This window comes from Salvia splendens, chromosome 2 (assembly GCF_004379255.2).
Source record: "Salvia splendens isolate huo1 chromosome 2, SspV2, whole genome shotgun sequence".
Lineage (NCBI taxonomy): Eukaryota > Viridiplantae > Streptophyta > Magnoliopsida > Lamiales > Lamiaceae > Salvia > Salvia splendens.
The window spans coordinates 8,467,760-8,488,055 of NC_056033.1; the positions used below are offsets into that span (position 1 = coordinate 8,467,760).

At 37.6% G+C, this 20,296-nt stretch overlaps 3 protein-coding genes across 8 annotated transcripts; 1 reads left to right on the top strand and 2 right to left on the bottom strand.

Moving 5' to 3' along the window:
• Nucleotides 1-2,582: 2,582 nt before the first annotated feature.
• Nucleotides 2,583-7,674, top strand: LOC121786946 (transcription factor GAMYB-like). Of its 4 annotated transcripts, none has more exons than XM_042185547.1 (5): nucleotides 2,583-3,158; nucleotides 3,258-3,355; nucleotides 4,724-5,077; nucleotides 6,111-7,038; nucleotides 7,141-7,674. In XM_042185547.1, exons 3-5 carry the CDS (start codon nucleotides 4,733-4,735, stop codon nucleotides 7,416-7,418), a joined length of 1,551 nt encoding a protein of 516 aa, XP_042041481.1. In that variant the 5' UTR covers nucleotides 2,583-3,158; nucleotides 3,258-3,355; nucleotides 4,724-4,732; the 3' UTR covers nucleotides 7,419-7,674. The 4 variants fall into 4 exon arrangements, with proteins under 4 accessions (XP_042041481.1, XP_042041485.1, XP_042041475.1 ...); XM_042185551.1 differs by having other exon boundaries at nucleotides 2,583-2,833; XM_042185541.1 differs by having other exon boundaries at nucleotides 2,583-3,355.
• A 74-nt stretch (nucleotides 7,675-7,748) lies between these two features.
• On the bottom strand, nucleotides 7,749-11,397 carry LOC121786975 (BTB/POZ and MATH domain-containing protein 4-like). 2 transcript variants are annotated; one of them, XM_042185572.1, is made up of 4 exons: nucleotides 10,744-11,397; nucleotides 9,582-9,927; nucleotides 9,115-9,391; nucleotides 7,749-8,065 (listed from the first exon to the last, which is right to left on the bottom strand). In XM_042185572.1, exons 1-4 carry the CDS (start codon nucleotides 11,121-11,123, stop codon nucleotides 8,049-8,051), a joined length of 1,020 nt encoding a protein of 339 aa, XP_042041506.1. In that variant the 5' UTR covers nucleotides 11,124-11,397; the 3' UTR covers nucleotides 7,749-8,048. The 2 variants fall into 2 exon arrangements, with proteins under 2 accessions (XP_042041506.1, XP_042041502.1); XM_042185568.1 differs by having other exon boundaries at nucleotides 7,749-8,121.
• Nucleotides 11,398-11,884: 487 nt separating this feature from the next.
• LOC121786932 (serrate RNA effector molecule-like) lies at nucleotides 11,885-19,542 on the bottom strand. Of its 2 annotated transcripts, none has more exons than XM_042185533.1 (12): nucleotides 18,974-19,542; nucleotides 18,344-18,444; nucleotides 15,614-15,671; nucleotides 14,576-14,650; nucleotides 14,354-14,428; nucleotides 14,233-14,280; nucleotides 14,037-14,105; nucleotides 13,146-13,940; nucleotides 13,030-13,075; nucleotides 12,673-12,944; nucleotides 12,397-12,561; nucleotides 11,885-12,226 (listed from the first exon to the last, which is right to left on the bottom strand). In XM_042185533.1, the coding sequence occupies exons 1-12, from the start codon at nucleotides 19,426-19,428 to the stop codon at nucleotides 12,166-12,168; spliced, it is 2,220 nt and encodes a 739-aa protein (XP_042041467.1). In that variant the 5' UTR covers nucleotides 19,429-19,542; the 3' UTR covers nucleotides 11,885-12,165. The 2 variants fall into 2 exon arrangements, with proteins under 2 accessions (XP_042041467.1, XP_042041462.1); XM_042185528.1 differs by having other exon boundaries at nucleotides 18,329-18,444.
• Nucleotides 19,543-20,296: the final 754 nt, after the last annotated feature.

Genomic DNA, 20,296 nt, shown 5'->3' on the forward strand with positions numbered 1-20,296 from the left:
GTATCCTACCAATTACCCAAAATCAGTACTATTAGAATTTTGTGCAGCTGCTGGAGGATTAAGGGAATATTCCCACCACCTTATTTTGAGTGGTCTCAATTCAACAATAATATATATATCTAGACTAAAGGTCAAAATTGGTCTTAAACATATGACGATTTTACGATTTTGGTCTAAAACATTATCTTTTGAATTATTTGATCCCTCACAATTGAAAACAGACTGAATTTAGTCCTTTTTGGACGACACCGTTTAAAAATGATGGTCAACAACAGTTTAAACTATTTTGACTGGATTATGTTACTAATTACGTTTTATTATCAATTAAATTATAACTTAATTTTTTGGGTTAGAGATTACGTTTCTCCGTTCTTCTCCTTTAGATTTCCTTATAGCAAAAATCAAACGCATCAAGCTAGCCCATCAATTCAAATCAATTACTATGGTGATTCCGAGGCGATTTATTGTCGTCGCCACATTCCTAAATCCCTCATTCACCCGCCCCTCCGGTAAGAGCTGCCGCCTCCGCCGGTGCAACCAGCTCTCCCCTCAGGTCAAGCATCGCGCCTTCACCCCGACGAGGAAGACACCATCATTCACGCCCACGCCCGTTTCGTCAACAAATGGGCCACCATTGTCCCCCCCTCTCCGGCCGCACCGGCAAAGCAATAAAAAACCACTGCAATTCTACCCTCAAGCGCAAGTGCTCCTCTTTCACCGAAGACGACGACTCCTCCCTTGAAGAGATCCGTCAGTGCCGGCTCCACCTCTGCCACTTATTTCGCCCTGCCCAGTCCCTCCACCTTCGGTTCTACCCACACCAGCTCTCTGCTCACCGATCCGCCCACGAGGCTTAGTCCCTCGCTCGCCGAGATCGACATTGTTAATCACAACAATGACTCACGTACAACTCATTCCCCAAAAATTCAACCTAATTCTGTATAATTGTTGCCACCGCATCCAATTCAACCGATGCAACGGCAAGCGGGGGTCAATTTGCATCTTCTCGAGATGGGATTTGGCGTTGGTCTTGTGCCGGATGGCCCAGATGAAGCCCAGGAGAAGAGCAGGGAGCAGAGGGAAGCAAACCACGAGCGGCGGCAAAGGTGGGGGCGGGCAACGGCGGCGGTGGAGGGTGGTGGAGTGGAAGGGGAAGAAGAGGGTGTTGAGAGGAGGATAGAAGAGAGTGTTGGGAGAGAGGGAGAGTAAAATTTGTTTTTAAAATAAGAAAAATATTAAATATTCTAATTTAAATCTTTGATTTAGTCAAAATAGTTTAAACTGTAGTTGGCCGTTAATTTTTAACGGCACCGTCCAAAAAAGACTAAATTCGATCCGTTTTGATTTATAAGGGATAAAATAATTTAAAAGATAATATTTTGGACCAAAATCATAAAATCGTCATATGTTTATGACCACTTTTGACCTTTACTCGTATATCTATACTATAATAATCTGATCCGACCTCCTACCTCCAAAACTTGTACATGGTGCAAGAATCAAGATAACCTATGAAGCTAGTGGATGAATCTTGTTTTTCCAATAAGTCCAAGTTTAATGAATATTAGTATTATTTAGATCTCTCCTCAAATTATTCACTGTTTAAAAAATGGTGTTTTTATATGCGGATTGAGCGATTGTTAAAAATTAAAACTTCATGATTAAACATTCTGTGTAGATCTTACCAAATTAAAATTTCACTAAAAATACATAATTGAAATAATTATCATGTTTAAACTAAATTAGTAGTGAGAGATAAGTATATAATGCAAATTACACAAACTTGGAAAAGTTCAACTTTTCCAACTTAATCATAAATAGAAGATATATCAAATAAACATTGATGGGAGTAAGCCCGTAAACCAAACTTAATCATAAATACTTAGAAGATTTGTCAAATAATTTTAAATTATGAGTAATTTATTAGCCAAACAATTGACAAAATATCCGACAACAAAGCTATTAGCTACCCACCACTTCATGCATTTTCTAAATCTAAATTTTAAATGTAGAAAAACAAGTTTTTGGTAATTATCAAAGGGTATCCACCGTCCCATGCTACTCGACCACACTCCTTGAGTTTTTATATGTTTATTTTGATAATATTATTTATGCAAGATAATTACAAAAAATATTAAACATTTGTACCGATAAATCGACGACTTTATCCCAATAAAAATAAATAACTTGTCCTATCATATTCCTTTTATCTAATGAAGATTTATGAAAGACTATTGTCTATTGCCTCACATTGCTAATTTAATTTTAATAAGTTTAATATCCCTAACAATGAAATAATTAAGTTATAGAAAATCCAAGAAAGTTTTAAACACATAAAAAACGTCGCACATGTGCTATTAACATGTTTAAGAGTATGTGCATTAATTAATCCTACTTTGGAGTTTTGAAAAAGTACTTAATAGTATGAAATTTCTTCGAAAATGGAATTTATGATAACTATTAAATTAATAGATACATACGTCAAAAGTTGGATTTTGTCTTTTATCTCATTAGACGGAATTAGAAGGAATATATGGCTTTAATAATTAGTAGTAGTACTGTCTATTATCCCAGCTCTCACTTTCTCCCTCATATAAATTGCAGAATTTTATTAGGCTTTCAGATTATTGCCTTTGAATTTGCCTTTTCTCCCTCAATTCTCTCTCTCACAAAGCACACACACTCACTATGAGAGATAAAGTGTCGAGCATTGAAGGCTAGAGTTCAATCAATCAACACATAATAAAAACAAATCATACATGCAAGTCACTACATATCAATGAATGGCCAGAATTGGAGTTGTGTGTATGAGTTTCTTTGCCTGCAATCAATGGTGTTTTTCACCCCTCAAATCTCTTTCTCCATTTTAGCTTAGATAATCTCGTCTCTCTATCGTATATATCTTTTATTTTTATAATATTTTTGAATTATATTTATATTTTCAAATTTTCATATCGTATCAGCTTATTCCTCTCTCTATGATTTTTCTCGCACGCACTTTCTTTCTCTCTCTTCGTCTATTTTAATGAACAAGTGGATCTGGTGTTGTTTTAATCAATTCTTCACTAGGGTTCCGGGGATTCTTAAATATTGTTAATTTCAATTCTCCTATTGTCGCGATTCTGATTGTGTCTGACCTTCAACAAAGATTTCAGCTGGTATTTGTTATTTATTCGTCAGAATTTGGCGTAGATTTGAGTTTGCGACATTGTTTTCGTGTATTTTATATATTCTAATATTAAAAAAGCCTTTCCCAGGAAACATAAATGAAAAAAAATCGAGTCTTGGATACTACGATATAAGACACTGGATTTTCATCTGGAAAGATTTAATTAGCAGAGGTCGCTGGATCAAGGTAGAGAATATCATAATGTTCTTTGTATAAAGTTATTGTTTATGCTAATTTTGTGTATAATTACTACAGATATTTTGTTAATTTGGAATTACATTATAATGTTAGATCTATAGAGTTCAATAGCTTCTCTCATTGTAATTTGGAAAGTTTATTTGCTTATAGATTTTCCATTTAATATTTTTCCTTTCTCGTGCTTGCTTAATTTTACGACAACATTTTTGTGCACGCAGTCCTTTGTAATGCTTGTGTGTTGCAGAAAGTAGAGTTACTTTTTGCTGAAGATGGTTCTAATCTGATTATAATGACTTTATTTTCGTTTTTGCCAAATTATGCGAGACTACTTTTTGCATGCATTCCATCTTTGGTAGTAATTCTTTATTGACTTGCAGAAGTAAGGATTAGTGTCTTTCTGAAGTTAACTTCGTGTGAAATTGTAATGCTTATGGAATTACTGCCTTTGACTTAGCATTCGTGAAAAATCATTCATCAGCCTATTTGTTAGTGAGGATTATAAGGAAACCGGATTCTGATTTTCTTTCCATTTATTTAAGTTTCATAACTGCTGTACTTTAACCACTTGTAGTTGATAATTCACACATTTGTTCTTTGGGAGGATGCTAAGATATAAAATTGATACATTTTTTCTTTTCTGAATTATAAGAGGCAGTAAAGATGTTGCCGTACATGTTTTGTGAGTTTGAGTTATAGGTATGTGTCGGACAGTTGACTCTTAAAATGTGTGAACATTTGGTGTGGTCGTTCTCTTGGTTTATGATGATGTGCTACAAAATTTCAAATTTTACTCCCTCTAACCTGACTTACGTGATGCATTTCAATGAGACGAGAATTAAGAAAGTTGTGTTTAGTGTGTTAAATGAAGAGATAATAAAGTTGGGTAGAGAAAAGTGGTTAATATTTACCAAAAAAAAAGGAAATATGCCACTTAGCAAGGGACGTCCCAGAAAGGAATACACATCACTTACCTTGAGACAGAGGGAGTATTCTGTGGAATTTTAGAACCTGATTAGCCTCCAAAGACACCATTTTTTGCATAGGAGATCGACCCTATAGACGTTACGAGACTTGTCCAATTGCGAATGCAACGTGTGTTATGTCTATTATCTGTAATAATGTGTGGCTGCTTTATGGTTTATATGGGTATAGAACTTTTTGGTGATCTATATTTCCTCTCTCTCAAAAAATCCATGGTGTATTGGGTTGTTAGATAACTACTTTTGTCTGAAAGAGAATGAGATTTAACATTTTGGGTTGCACAAAGTTTAGAATTGTTTTTTTAGAAAACCATGCATCATGTCCCACATGCTGCCTCACTCCATAAGTTTTGATTCTTGTTCTTTTGAAAATTAGGAGACGATAATGTCGTGTGAAAGTGATGAGAGTAATCCCAGTGGCGTAGATCCCCCGCCTGTTGATGATGGTATTGAAGGGAATGTCGGTGGGAATGGCCCACTTAAAAAAGGTCCGTGGACTACTGCAGAAGATGCAATTTTAATTGAATATGTTACAAAACACGGAGAGGGAAACTGGAACGCAGTTCAGAAACACTCAGGTCTTGCCCGCTGTGGAAAAAGTTGTCGTTTGAGGTGGGCGAATCACCTCAGACCAGATCTTAAGAAAGGTTCATTTACAGCCGAGGAGGAGTGTCTCATAATTAAACTCCATGCCAATATGGGAAACAAATGGGCTCGAATGGCTACTGAGGTGTGTCCCAATGCTTCAATTTATTTTCATGACTGGTCAAATATATCTTGGCATATGTTCTATCTGTTTCTGCATTTAGGATGACATTTCTCATGCATCAATTCACTGCAAATACGCATGTGCCTTCTACAGCTGCATCTGCATGGTAATTTAATTAGTACTATGATTTTAGGAATAGTCATATCATAGTGTGATAATTAAGCAGGGACCCATGGATGCCACCACCAATGATGCCGAAGTGTGCCTTTTGGGCAGTTCATTTCTCATTCTGATGCATCATCTACAGCTGCGTCTCCATGGTTTTTAATCAAGATTGCAATGATAGCCATTATCAATTGATACAGTTAAAAGACTAATGATTTCCCTGTAAAGTTCGTATGGTTATTTTCTAACATTGATTCCCATGCACGCAACCTCATGTGATGCCACAGTGCAATGGAATTTAGGCAGGTCCTTGTATCTTACCCTATTCACCATATTCTAAAATCATTTACAGTGCACTACCTCACTAAGTTTAAAATGGCATTGCAGGGTATTTGTTTGTAGTATGGCATCATTGTAATTAAGAAATATGTGGACCATCACCCGCTTTCAAATATAAAGGAATGGAATAAAGATGTGCATTGTATATGTGATAGATAGAGATAATTTACTACGTGCACAGGTCTGAAGTTTGTGGGGCTGTAAAGGGGACCATCTTCCGCCTTTAAGGTTGATGTGTACCATTTATTCATTATTATTTATTTTGAGTTATAGCTTTGTAAGCACATGTGTCACTTGTGATATTGCTGGTATCGATCCCTTAGTAACAAGATATGTTAGAGCTTAGCTATAATCTCTCATCCCAAGAGATAGAATAGTTGCATCTTTTCTATATCTGTTTTAACTCTGATGAAATTTTTTGGTCCATACTTGGTCCTTGGAAGGACTTATGGTTACATGATGAAATACTTTTCATGCTTAGAATAGGTGATATTGAGTATATTTACGTCTTCATGCTCATCTTCTCATCCTTTTCCATCTCTACTGGCAGTTGCCTGGCCGCACAGACAATGAGATTAAGAATTACTGGAACACCAGAATCAAAAGAAGACAACGTGCTGGCCTACCACCTGATATCTGTTTGAAGTCATTGAACGATGACCTGCAAAGTGAAGACATGAGTAATTTACCATCTGGTAATCTGCACCATCCAGAACTCAAGCCAATTCACATTCCACGAGTGGAATTTAAGAATTTTGACGCACAGGGCCTTCTTGATTTTCCTGCCAATAACTGGCTTGATATTTCCGCAAGTGGCCTGCTTACTCAGCGTCCAAACTCTCCATACGACAACAAGTCCTTGTTCCCAGCAGTTCATCCATCCAAGCGTTTTCGATGGTCCGAACCAGTGTTCAGTGGCTTAAATGCTCCTACCTGTAATGTTTTCCCTGGTGGGAATCAGTACCATATTGATAATTCTACACAAATTGGTAAATCTTCGGTGTTCTCTGCATATGATCATAATCCTGTAACTTACCATGCAAGAGCTTCGAGTTTACCTAATGGCAGCCATGCCGTCTCAAATGGCCACTCTTCTTCAGAGCCTTCTTGGGCAATGAAGCTGGAGCTCCCTTCACTCCAAACTCAGATGGGTATTTGGGGCTCACCCTCGCCCTCTTCTCCTTTACCTTCCGTTGATACCTTTAACCAAACGCCCCCAAATGAGCAGAATAGCGGTCTATTAGAAGCAGTAATCTATGACTCAGACGCTATGAGAAACTCCAAGAGCAACAGTGCTCAGCACACTCCACATGATTCCACTATGATGGATGACTCAGAATTTGCTCTCCACGAGTTGGAATGGGAAGCATATGAAGAACAAAACTCTTCTTTAGGTCATTCTTCCTCATCGGTGTTCAGTGAGAGCACCCCCATCAGTGGGAACTCGTTTGATGAGCCCTTCTCCATGGGTTTTCCAGGTACGAGTTCCTTCTACACAAACTTCATCGCTCTTAGTATGCTGAATTTAATCACCCGGATTCTTTCCTAATGCTATCGTGCATTACTGTGATGTTTTTTAGTTAACGAAGAAGCAATAAACGGGGCTCTAATGCCATATGCTAATAATGTTGAGACAAGAAACCAGTTGATTTTTTCCAGAACGGATTTCTCAGTTGCCTCAAACTGCTTGGGCACAGTGGAACACCCTACTAAGGAACACGAGCTAAAAGATGCAGCAACATTTCTTGGTGGCGATTTGAGCAGAGAAAGCAAAACAGTTGATGCAATGGGAACTCCATCAACTCCAGGCTACCTTGATCATGATTTCGGTACTTGGAACATCGTGCCTTACATCTAGTGCACTGGTCTGCATTCGAGAAAACTCAAATTTTCAATAGCCTCTGGATATGTTTTCTATTTTCAATTTCTGTGGAACAAGTTTCTGGCCTCAATATTGGGGGCAGAAATGGCTTAATTTTCAAGAACAATTCTATGATGCTTGGCCATTGATGTCTAGCAGGCAAACAGTGTAACTTTGCACATTTGTATGTGTTTCATTACTCTGTACGACAATATTTTGACAAATATCTCTACCTTCTCGTCATTTGATTAAAGCCTTCTGGTCTCTTGATTTTACGCACTTTCCATTCATATTTGCCGGAAAATAAACTGCTTTTAGCGTTCTTCGTATCATTGATTTTAAATTTTGTATAAAAGCACAATCAGCTAGTACATTATTCCAGACAAACATCACGAGACACACAGCAAATGTAGCAGCTGCTGTCTGTTACCATAATTTTCTGAATGAAATACAACACACATTTCTTGCTAATTACAGTTACAGAAAATATTGCTCACCCCTTATCTACACGTTTCCTACTTCCAAAATTAAGTTCGTTGCCTGACCCTCCGGCCACTGTTGTCACCACCGTCAGTGAGCTGAGCCCACACACTCCCAGACTTGCCACCACCGTTGCTGCAGTCTTCATCACAACCAGCCACAGACTGTAGAGATGGGCAATTTTCTTTAAGATATTCAAAACCATCTGAACGCATGACAGCTGCAAAAAGAGTCATTCATGGAAGATTGTATGTTGCAGCGAATCAATATACAAAACTAAAATACAGAATACATGGTAGTTACAATCGTAGCTGGTTGAGTCGCCTCAGAACTAGAAGATCACACATCATCGCTTTCCCCAAAGTGTTACTAGAAATAAGGTACAAACGCAAAGAGCATGGCGAAGAAGACAGTATATAGTCCACAACACAAGTCAAGTAACTATTTTTTTCATTTTTTAAAAATAATAGTGCGGACAACTTATTCTCGTCAATAAACTCATTTTAATTATTATCTCACACAAGTCAAGTAACTATATTTTCATTTTAAAAATAATAGTGCGGACAACTTATTTTCATCAATAAAACTCATTTTAACTATTATCTCACATCACATATTTCCAATGTACCTATCAATTCATTCCAGAACATGCAACAAAGACCGCCACATAAACCAACTTCCAATAACACTCGTCGACTGAGAAGCTTCAAAATCTTGTGAGCAACATTAACAAATACAAAAAGCAGAAGTAGGTGATTTAAGCATGAAATGACCTCGTTTTTTTAAATAAATAAATAAATACATTGGGTAACGCCCCAAACAAAACCCACGCAGCTCGGGCATTGGCTAAATTTAGACAAATCTGTTAAGGACAACACCTAAGGGGAATCGTGTTTCCTCCAAGTTAAGATGCTACTAAGAACAAACATATGTATTCAAATCTAGCTGGGAAATACACATTACAACCTAAAATCTATTAGCACCATAATATAGAACTTCAAAATATCTGCACAGAGATGATGTTTCCATCTCATTCTCAAACTTAAGTGTTAGTAAAAAAAACTGATATAAGCCTAGAAATGCCAATTTAATAGCAAATTTCATAAGGAATGGAGCCAGGAAAGGAATGAGGATCTCCTTCTTTTTTTTTATCAGAAATCACAAGATTCCAAATTAATCAAGGGGTAAAGATAGAAGCCCTCAAGTTATATACCTGCCAGGTTCTCAGCAGCAAATTTTAGGCATACATCTTTCAATTCGGCCGCATTATAACGATCTGCCAAAGAAAGTACTTGTGTAACTGAATCTACAGATATATCTTTGCAAAGATGAGATTCACATATCCTTTTGAGTCTTTCTAAGTCATAATGATCAGCTGCAGCTAGCAATTTTGCAGTTAAGGTGTCAGCTACCACTGAAGTAGAGCAAGAGCTAGATGCTATGAGCTCATTTTCAGCCAATGCATCTCTGTAGATGAAGTGCAGCAGAGCCTGTCGTGAATCAAAGAATATTATCATGTTTTCAACTTTCCCCATCATGGAAATGAACAGACAAGTCATTTCATCAACCTCATCAATATAAATGCAGAAATAGCAGATCACCAAGATGCAAAAGCTAACTATTAGGTAAGATGGTTACTCTGGTAGAGCCAGAAAGAGCAGATCAAAACCATCCACTCACCTTAAAAACTTTAGGTTCCATGTCCGGTACCATAACCTCTTCCACTTCAGTATCTACTCCTTCAAGGAGTTCAGACTGAAATTTGGGGGAACGGGCAGCTAATACCAACTTGTGGGCATGAAATTTCTCCCCAGATACATTGAATGTGATATCAAAACCTTCCATGTTTTCTAAAAGCATGCCTATGTCTGACCCAATATCAGAATCTGGAACCTGAATAGAGTGTAACCTAGAACAATCAATAGCAGAAACAACAACTCCAACAGTACAGTTGATCTTCAAGCAATCATCTCGAAGATAATCTGATGTTTCAAGCATAGCTCTCCTGAAAAAACGCTTGTATCCCCTGCATTAAGGCACAGAAGAAGTTAAAAACATCAATTTAGAAAGGAAGACAAGGTTCATAAAATGCATTAGGCGTAATCACATGAGGATAAATAAAGTTCAAACTTAAGTTCCTGTCGCAAAACCTAAAAGTCCTAGGTAAAAACTTGGGCATTAGCTTAGACTTAGACTTCTGAGTCATCCTCCAGATTCATTTTCCCTCCCTGATATTTAAGGTGGAACCTCTAGCAGCTTTAAAGTACTAATACTGAAAGAAACTTAATTATCCCAAAGACAGCAAGAAATTCAAGTTAAAGGTACTACCAACTAATTTCATTAAATCCAAAGACAGAAAGAACCTTAATTATCACAAAGCAATAAAATATAAGATAAGAGTTTCCATTGCATCGTTTGAAGTAGATTTCTAGGTGCTAAACCATACTGGAGAAACTAATTAAACATGTTAACAAATGTGGAACTGATCTTAAAAACCCGATAGTGCAACAGAAACCACTTTTTCCTATTCCAACAAGACATTTTTACTTTATTCATGTAATTTCAATAAATAGCCATGACATATACTCATCTGGGTAAAATGCAATTCATGTGGATTACAGACCCAGCTTCATAACAGTAGCCTACAATATGAGGATAATAAGCAAGCCTGAAATGTAGCTTCATTCCCAAGATACAATTTGTTTAATGAAGGCAGTAAAGCATTGAAGAATCAATTCAGATAAAATCACATAGTTCCAGCAACTCATCATCCATTTCACATTGTAGAACGCAAAACAAAAGCTGGGTATCAGCAAGAATGACAAGGACACAATAAACTCACCACATGCTACCGCGGTATTTAAGCGTATAGGGGCCGCTCTCGAGCGACCTATCGAAATGGCTATGCACCTTATGCTTCCCTTTCCCGCTCTGATCCATAAGCGTGAGCTCGAAGAGCGCCCGCACATCCGTACCCTCGCTGGCCAGCGCAATGAACACCGACACGTAGGTCGAATTGTCCTCGGGGTTCTTCCCGTCGGGATAGAAATAAATCGCCCATTTGTACCCTCCCACCGTGAATTCTTCGCTCGCTAAGTGTTTCCCTACACCCATGCCTTTCGCCATAGAGTAACCCTGTATCACAAACTTGTGCGACCCGTTCACCGTCTCCGTCACCGAGCTGGAACGCGTCGGCGATGTCTGGTTCGGCGTTTCTGCCATTGTGTAGCAGGAATTACAATTGATTTCCGGCTGTAACGATTCAGGCTAATCGCATTGCGTGTGTGAATGGCGATGAAATGGGAGGGTGGAGACGAGAAAGTGGGTAATGATTAGGGTTTTCTTAATAAATGGTTTTGGGGATTTTTTATTTTTCAGGTATTTTATTTTCTCAAGGTGGGTGGGAGGCGATAATTGAATTTGGGCAGCCGCCGGAATATTATTTGGATATCGTATTCATTATACTCCATATTGTTGGTGGAGATTGGAGAGGGCGCTTTTGATGCTTTCAAATAGTAGACGTTAGCATTCACCTACTTATACTGCATTTTCTTCGTATTTATTTTAAAAATTTTACAAATAAATGACTCTGAAATCAATTTCAGTTTTCAATACTAAAATATTTAGATTTTCTAAAACTTTAAAAAATTGAATACTAATGCCCCTTAATTCCTCTCAACTCCTATTATTGGAAAATTGAATTACTTAACAATTACTACTACTACTACTACTACTACTTAGTCTACATTAAAAGTTTTAAACCAAATAATATTAATGATTAGTACAACTACTAAATACTAACGTAGCTTTGATTGGATAAATAAATACACGAATTATGATTCTGCCCTACAAGAAAACAACCTTGCCACAAGGCTGCATTTTCTCATATGATTTGAAAATATTTCTGAATGTCTGCCAATCGTTCTAATCTCAATTATTATTTCAAACCTGCTGTTTCCTTGCTCAAAGCATTGTTGACCTCATTTGCAAATAAAAATACAATTAATAAGGCATCTTCAAATGTAAAATTACATTAAAAAGTGAGACATTTGTGTTTTCCGAAAGAGCTCAACTCTATCATTTGAAAAAATAAATAGCTCAACTCTTCGTAGCCACAGAAATTACAACACAAAACGCTATTCAACATATCCCCAACTTGATAAAGAATCTTGCGCAGAAACTCCACATACTTCCCCACCATGTCGTCAAACAATATAGATAAACTCAAGCTTAGCCCAAAGCCAGGCTAACGGCATTCACCTGCTCACAAGCTCCTGTAATCTATAACTGTCACCTCATCATCTGGTGCATCCAGATCATTGTAGCTGCAAAATTATTGAACTCGGTGAATAAATCACTTCTCACAAAATAAAGTAAGGTTCAATGCCCTAAATTCAAGTGAAGGTCTCAGAGTCTTCATTTTCCCACTATCATTGGGCATGTGCTGTAAGACTAACAGACAAAAACCAGCGTTCCAGCGCTAGCAGGGACCAACCTTCGCATTTGCCGGGGATCCTGTCGAAGTGTATGTGGCATAGCAATTATTGGAGAAGGTCCACCTAACCCATTTCTGCCACCTTCAAATGGGGTAGGCCCCCCTTGGTCTCGTAACATCCGCATAGCAACCTCAGGAGGAGCAGGGACAAAAGGACCTAGTGGACTGCATTCAACAAACTTCATCCATTCAACAACTTATGCATACAAAACATTCTGAAACACTCATAAGAACCACGTCCACTGTGAGTATTGAGAGGAAACAATCCGAACTTACCCAGCACCCGGAACAGGCATCAGCACAGGAGGAGGTATGTCTGAAGAGAAAGCAGCAACAGGAATGCCTTGCCCACCAAAAGAATCAAACATTTGTTCATCCGGGTTGTTCCCCGTAGCACCATCACCATTGTTAAAATCCCCAGACTGAGGATTCTCAGATCTATCAAAGTGTTCACTGCCATTTGCACAATTATCACGTTCTCTGCGGTTTCCTCTATCATCTTTCATTCTGTTATCTGGACCCGGTCTTCGTCTTTGTTGCTTTTCCCTCTGCAGATGGGCACATGTCAATAATGTGCACCCAAACACTGGAAGACCATAAATTTCCCAACAGGTAACTACAAATAAGACATACCAAAGAAGGTTGCATGACAGGCGTCCCTCCAGGCGCATTTTCATCACTGCAAGACGACAAACTTTTAGGATTTTGAAGCAAATAGGCAACATAGACATTAAAATGGAAGTACTTACTTCATGTAGTTCTGGAAGTACAACTCTTCACGAACTTTTGATGTCTGTTCCATGACAACTTCTGGGTGTTTCAACTTCAAATGTTTGTGAACAAACTCTGCAGCATGGAAGAGCTTTGTACAACCTTTTGCTCCGCATCCATACTTCCAGCCATATTTTTCATCCCTAATTTTGCGGACATGCGGATCCAAAGCTTCAAGAGCTGCAGCATCTATCTTCTCCTTTGCGGCCATTACTTCCAGTGGATCGAAATTCTTTAGTCTCTCTTCCCAACGAGAATCCAATTTCTTCTCCCACTCGTTTCCATTACCAATTGCATCGGGGTCCTTCCCCTCAGCTCTAATATGCCGTAGACCTTTGGCTTCATTTGTTTCAACCAATCCATAATAATCAACTCCATGAATACGCCAGAGATAAGTCAGGAGAGTGTCCAGAAGTTCAGTCCCCTCTAGACCTTTTATTGTATTTAAACCCCTTATGATGATAACTGGACCACTTGAACTTCCATGAGATTTATCTCTGCTCATCCTATCATTATCAGATCGAGATAAAATGTTTTCATCAATTCCCTTTTCCGCATCAAGTTTCCGTACAAGAGCTTGAGCTTGTCCAATGTCAATCTGAATTCTTCTAGTCTCTGAACAGACAGGGTGGGCCTTTCGGGCAGAAGAGAGTTCGGATTCCTTGGCACCACCACGATTGGGCCGCCTTCTTTTGCCATCTGTTTCATCTTCGGAATTTGGCTCACTGGATTGTTCTGCCTTGTTTGATGAGGAAGGACTAAAAGCAGGACCTCTTTTTACATATAGAATTAGGTCAGATTTGTCTAAATCTATAAAAATGTAAAGACTGCACAAGCACAAAAGTAAATATGCAGGGGGGAAAACTTACATATCCAGAGTCCCACCCTGCAGATCATGCTGAAAACCATTTGCCAACTTCTTTGCAAGTTCATTCCTCCTGAAAAGTGGTCAGCATGTTTAGAACTTTGGATATACACCAAACTGGAAGTTGTATATAAAGGTAGGCTTTTCTCGTGTGAAGTGGAAGAGAGGCCCAAATAAAAAACTCATGCCCGTAAGCTTACCGTTCTATGACAGCGAGCAAGTTCGTCGGATGATATTTGTCTTTCAACCTGAACCAATAAACACACTTGTTAAAGGAAAACTTAGCATAATTTGGAAGGAGGAGAAAAGGAAGTACTCTACCATTCTTCATCTTTATGTGAATTGAAGTAAGTTCGTTTCTGGGTTGATATGTACTCTGTCCGGTACTCTTGATACCTGGTCACACTCAGCCATTTGGTAAAATAAACAAAGTAACAGAATGAGAAACTAAAATAAGAAACAATTCAAAGATACACTTTAATTGAAAAGGGATCCCATTTAATAAGGTCAAACTGACAAACTTTAGAACAACTACAAGCTGACCTGCACTCTGCTTCAGAAGGCAATATATCATCTTCAAGCTCCTGAATGAACTGCTTGTAAGACATCATTCCTTCCCTGTAGAAAAATTCACAAATACATAGATTTAGCTATAGTGTTGAAACAACATTATTCATTATAAAAGAATACTAAAGAAATGAACAGCTATAGATAACATGCAAACGTCAATTGTAGGAAACATTATAAATATGCACACAGAAGACAACTCTCTTCTGACTTAGCACTTGTACTGGTTCTAATTTAAACTTTTCTAGGTGTCAGTGGTGTGTGTGAGTGTATTCTGAAAACTATATCTGTTACCTCATATATTTGCATTATTAATACTTATTTACGTTTAGAATAAGGTGATTGAGATAAGTGTGACTAGAGAAGGAAACTCACACAACCAAACTAAAATATATAAGAAAACTGAATGAACGAGAAGAAAAAAACTATTAAACCTGAATAAAACCTCAGATGTTCTAAGAAATTTCTGCTAAAATCATAAAGGCATAGCATGTACAAGGCCAAACATTCAGACGAACACTCAGATAAGTTTTCAATGGTCCTAAACAACCCCAACCCCTGCTACATAAATAACAAATCACTAGGGCTTGGGAACAAAAGGCCGCTTCATCGCTTCATTATAAGCCGAGATGACTATATTGATTGTGTGTAGGGAATCGATTTCTTACAATCTATTTTGTCACAGTGAAGAGCAATAATAAGTCTAGAAAAAGGACAGGACTAAAAGTTCGGTAACATTCATAGAAACTTCTTACAATTTCATGGATATGTATATGTTAACTATTTTTATCATCCCAACCAACACCAATTAGCAGATAGCGTGTCAGGATTAGGGAACTCAATGGAGAACAACTGTTCACAAAACACTGGATATAAAAGGCTAAGACTGAAAGAAAACGACTTTACTATAAATTGCATGTGATTGCATCAAAACAAAGCATACACAGCACACTTTATGAAAGGCTGAATTTAGTACAATAGTCAGAAATATACAGTAAATTGCTTGCTTTTTACCTCTGGGTTCCACCAGCACCAAATGTATCAGCAAAAGCACCACGGCCAGAATCCCAATCTACATAAAAGAAGATCAAAATGAAAAACATAGGGCAAGCAACATAGAAATTTAAAGCTAGGAAATACAACCAAACGACATCCTAGGAAGCCCACAGTGTATACATTCAGCAAAGTATGAATGCATAAGTAAAATATCTAAGATTGCATTAGGATTAGGGATTTAAGGGTGGATTGGGAGAGTATACTTCAAATACATAGATAAAATCCACTAATCTGGTTTGACCAAAAAAAAGCTAAAACCCATTGTGATTATTTTAGTTAATTTTGTGTAAATTTCGTCCTAATTTAAAATTTATCCTTCCTCTCTCACAAACCCAGGTCATAAATTCACACACACTACAAGATTATCAAACACACAGAACACAGCACATATCACACACACATTACACTAGCACACCATATACTATATATTATGCTCAACATGCAAACAAACACGTGCACACTCCCATATGCAACCCACATTGCACACACATTTCACACTAATATATTAGACATTTTCTGAATTTACAATCATATAGCATCGTATATTACATACAAATTAGCAAAAATGTTTCTTTATGTATTAATAGTATAACCATGGTGATTGAAAAAAATTAAACAATTTATTAAATGTTGCCAGTCAATAAATTGCAGGGTTTGAAATTCTGTACAGAAATTCACACACTAACCAAAACAAGAGATTTCAAATTCATTTGAAATCCCTTGGAATTTCAAATTCCTAAAGTCCAATCTATCTTAAATTTCTGAATATTCTCTCAACTTGTAAGTTGGATGAGGTCACTGAAGTATTGCATTTTTTAAAAAACACTGATTTTGTGGAGAGCAACTCAGATTAATCGTGCATTATGTGTTTTCTATTTAAATTCCCAAGTATCCCAATTTTTGGTTGATCCAGGGCTCATTTGGATACCAAAACCACCAAACAAGTGAAAGGAATATTGAGAAAACCCATGCACTGCAACTGAATTGTAAAAGTAATAATTATATTTTTGGAGTCCATTAATTTCCTGCCCTTTGGAAACCAAAAAATTGACCCTTGGCTGCAAAGTTGAATTTCTACAGCAGCGAAATCAAAGTCTAGAAGTGACTGAACATCAATATTGGAATGGAGAATTTAATCATAGTGCAAGTTGAACTCTGTCATTTCTGTTCTATATTTTCAGCAGGGAGCAGCTAGTTGTAATAACTGAGGTCCTAGTACTAAGAAAGCTTCTATTTCTCAACATTTCTGCATCATCTGTCAGTAATTTAATCAGAAATATCTACACCGGTATACAAAGAATCATGCAAGTAAACAACTTAACCAGCATCTCCTAATGTAGAAACTAGAAAGACAGGAGATAGATGCAAAAAAGATAAGTCATAACTATAAGTATGTTGAAGAATAAAAATAGGACAAGGGATTAAACTTAATCAGCTACTTATTATCGCATGCTCATGTCAATCAACTTAAATTGTACTCCATCCGTCACCCAATATGTGTCTCACTTTGACCCGACACAAGTTTTAAGAAATGTAATAGAAAGTGAGTTGAAAAAGTTAGTGGACTGTAGGTCCTACTTCAATATATTAATTTTATAATAGAATGTGCTTGGGAATGAGTTAGTGGTATGTGGGTTCCATTACCAAGAGTGGTAAAAATAAAGTTGGGGCAATTAATATGGGTCAGACTAAAATGGAAAACTAGGACACATAATGGGCGACGGAGGGAATATATTGGAAGTGAAAGTTCACTAGATGCATCGCAACTTTCAAAGCACAAGCAAGCTCCTTCATGAGCTCATGTATGACTACAGAGAGAGTACTAAGGCCAAAATCTCTCATTTTATGGCTAATGAGGATGGTCTCATTGACTCCTCTCAGCAATAAGCAACAAGCATACACCATTACCATCTTTAGATCACCAAATATTATTGCATTTCTCCAAGTGGCACCTAAAGAGACTTTACCACCTACAACCCCCCTCCCAAATTACGGAGGCAATGGGCCCCCATTAACTATTTTATTTGATCACATAGTAACTATTGCATTTCCAGATTACATTTCATACTCTTAAACAATTCTATCTTAAGGATAACCCATAAATATCAATCTTAAATGAATATGTTCTAATAAATCTGAAACATTCTTATAATATGTACAGTGATTCTTATTGTCTTCAAGTTTTCTTGGTTCTAACACTGCAAATTCATTCTTAATACCATTGTTCTAAATTCATCTATTTCAGCTTCTATCATAGCTCATGAGATACATCGGAGGCTTGAGAAAAAGGTTTCAACAAGATCCATTTATTAAATTACACTATCTCCAGATTGTTCTTTACTTCCACCACCAATGATGGACAAAACTAGAAGACAATAAAATACATTTTCACAATAATATTTTCTTTTTGATATTCTGGGGTTGGGTTGGCACAATCTAGCATCAGAGTTTCAGGGTACTGGGAGCAAAATTGCAACACATCTTACTTGATTATCAAGGTAGCATAAGTGCTAACATTATGGAAAACTTAGAGATACATAATGGTAATATGGAAACACCATGTTATCCAGTAAGAAAATTCAATATGAAAAGTTGATATGATTAATGAAGATATAGCAACCAAAAAAAGAATACATATCCCAATGTCATTAACAATGAAAAATACAGACGCACCGCCTTGGTACCCACCACCTCCGCGGCCCATATACCGACCAGGAGGTCTTTCATCAGGATAGCCAGGTCTGCCCCCATTGTCACGGTCATATCCACCAGGATAGTCATAGCCAAACCTGAACCAAATATCATATGTCACTACAACCTTGTGAGCAGCGTAATGAAATCATTCTATACAAAAAAACGCATCTATTGTCATACAGAAGGAACTAAGTAAAATGGGAACACTACTATACTCCATGTAATGGGATTCAGAAATGCAAAGGAGGAATCCGGTGCTCACTCTTAGAAGTTAGAAGTGTAACTTTTACAAGGTGCATAAACTCGTGAACATTTATATATTCCACCCCACCCCCACATACGTTGCATTGGATAGTCTGCACAACGTAGAATCGTAACCAAAAATCTGAATCCCTGGCTAAACTGATTATTGGAAGTTTACAAGCAGGCTTTTAAGGATAATCATACAAATACGAAACTGGAACTTATAGTACACAGAAAGCCAAATACCTAGCCATCCAATCAACACCCTCCATAAAATCCTAAACATGTTACTATAGAACCAATAGGTATAGTGGCAGACATAAACAACACTGAGCTGCCGTAAGAGCATTCATAGCTAAATTAACCAAATGCGCAACGCACCTTCGATCCCCAGGCCCATACCCTCCCCTGGGGCTCCCTCTCCTGCCATCATGACCATCGTCCCTCCTCCGCTTGTAGGGAGGAAACGGCGGAGACCTTCTAGGAGGCGGAGAATGCGGGCCTCCCCCGCGTCGGTCACGATACGGAGGTGGAGGGGGGCTCGGACTCATCCTGCCGCGCTTATGATAATCTCTTTCACGCGGCGGGGGCAGAGGCGGCGATCGGTTGCGATCATAGTATTCGCGGCGCGGAGGGCGGTCATAGTCCCGGTCATCACGGCGATCTCGGGAGTCGCGGTCGGGGATGGCGCGGCGCGGCGGCTGAGGCGGAGGGGGCGGCGGTGATGCGTCGGCCGGGGTAGTATCGGAGGGAGCAGCTTCGGGAGGCTTTTCGTCGGTACTCGTTTCTCGGCGGAGGTCGATTTCATCCTCGGTGGCGCTCAGAACTTCGGCCATCGGCGAGGATTGAGTGACGAAACCCTAATTTGCTGCTTTAACACTCTGCGTGCTATTACTATTGCTATTGCTATTGCTAGTGCGGTGCCCAGATTTGAAGATTGGGTTGGGGGGTTTTCACATACCAAATTTAATACTCCTGTTATAAATTACTACTACTATGCAATGCTACATTTACATTAATAGCCCTTGAAACTTCATGCTTCACCTTGAGTAATAAAATGGCTGTGAAAATAATGTATCGTATAACTATTTATAATTTCACATTACTTAATCAAGTTGTAACTCTTTCCGTTGTCATACCAAGGCATAATAAAAGTCTCAGGTTTGAGTTCTATGTGCATCGATCTTTAAATTTATACTACTATTTATTTATCAGTAAAAAATAATATTGATTTCCTTTCTTTTATTCCTAAAGTAATAAGGGCATTAGTGTCTTTTATTGTTTCAGTATATATAAATTATTTTATTCTAATTATTTATATCAAGCAAGCTTAAATTTCACGTCATTTTTAAAATATATATTCCACAAAATTTTTACTTCTTATTTTATGAAGTATAATAATATAAAAATAGATTTGGATTTGCAAGTATAAAAAGGTAAAAATATAAAAATAAATTTAATGTGCAGTGGTAGATGGTCTAAAAATTATTAATAAATATAATAAGAGTAATTGTTAATTTTGGTTCTAAATATATGATCAAAATGTGAATTTGATCCAAAATATTCACTTTTTTAAAAAATAGGTCTATACAGAATGAAATCATTGTCGATTCGGTCCTTTTTTTACGAATCCATCAATTTCTGACAGTCAATCGTCAATTAGTGAATTTTTTACCCGATCAGACTTAATATTGGATTAGTAGT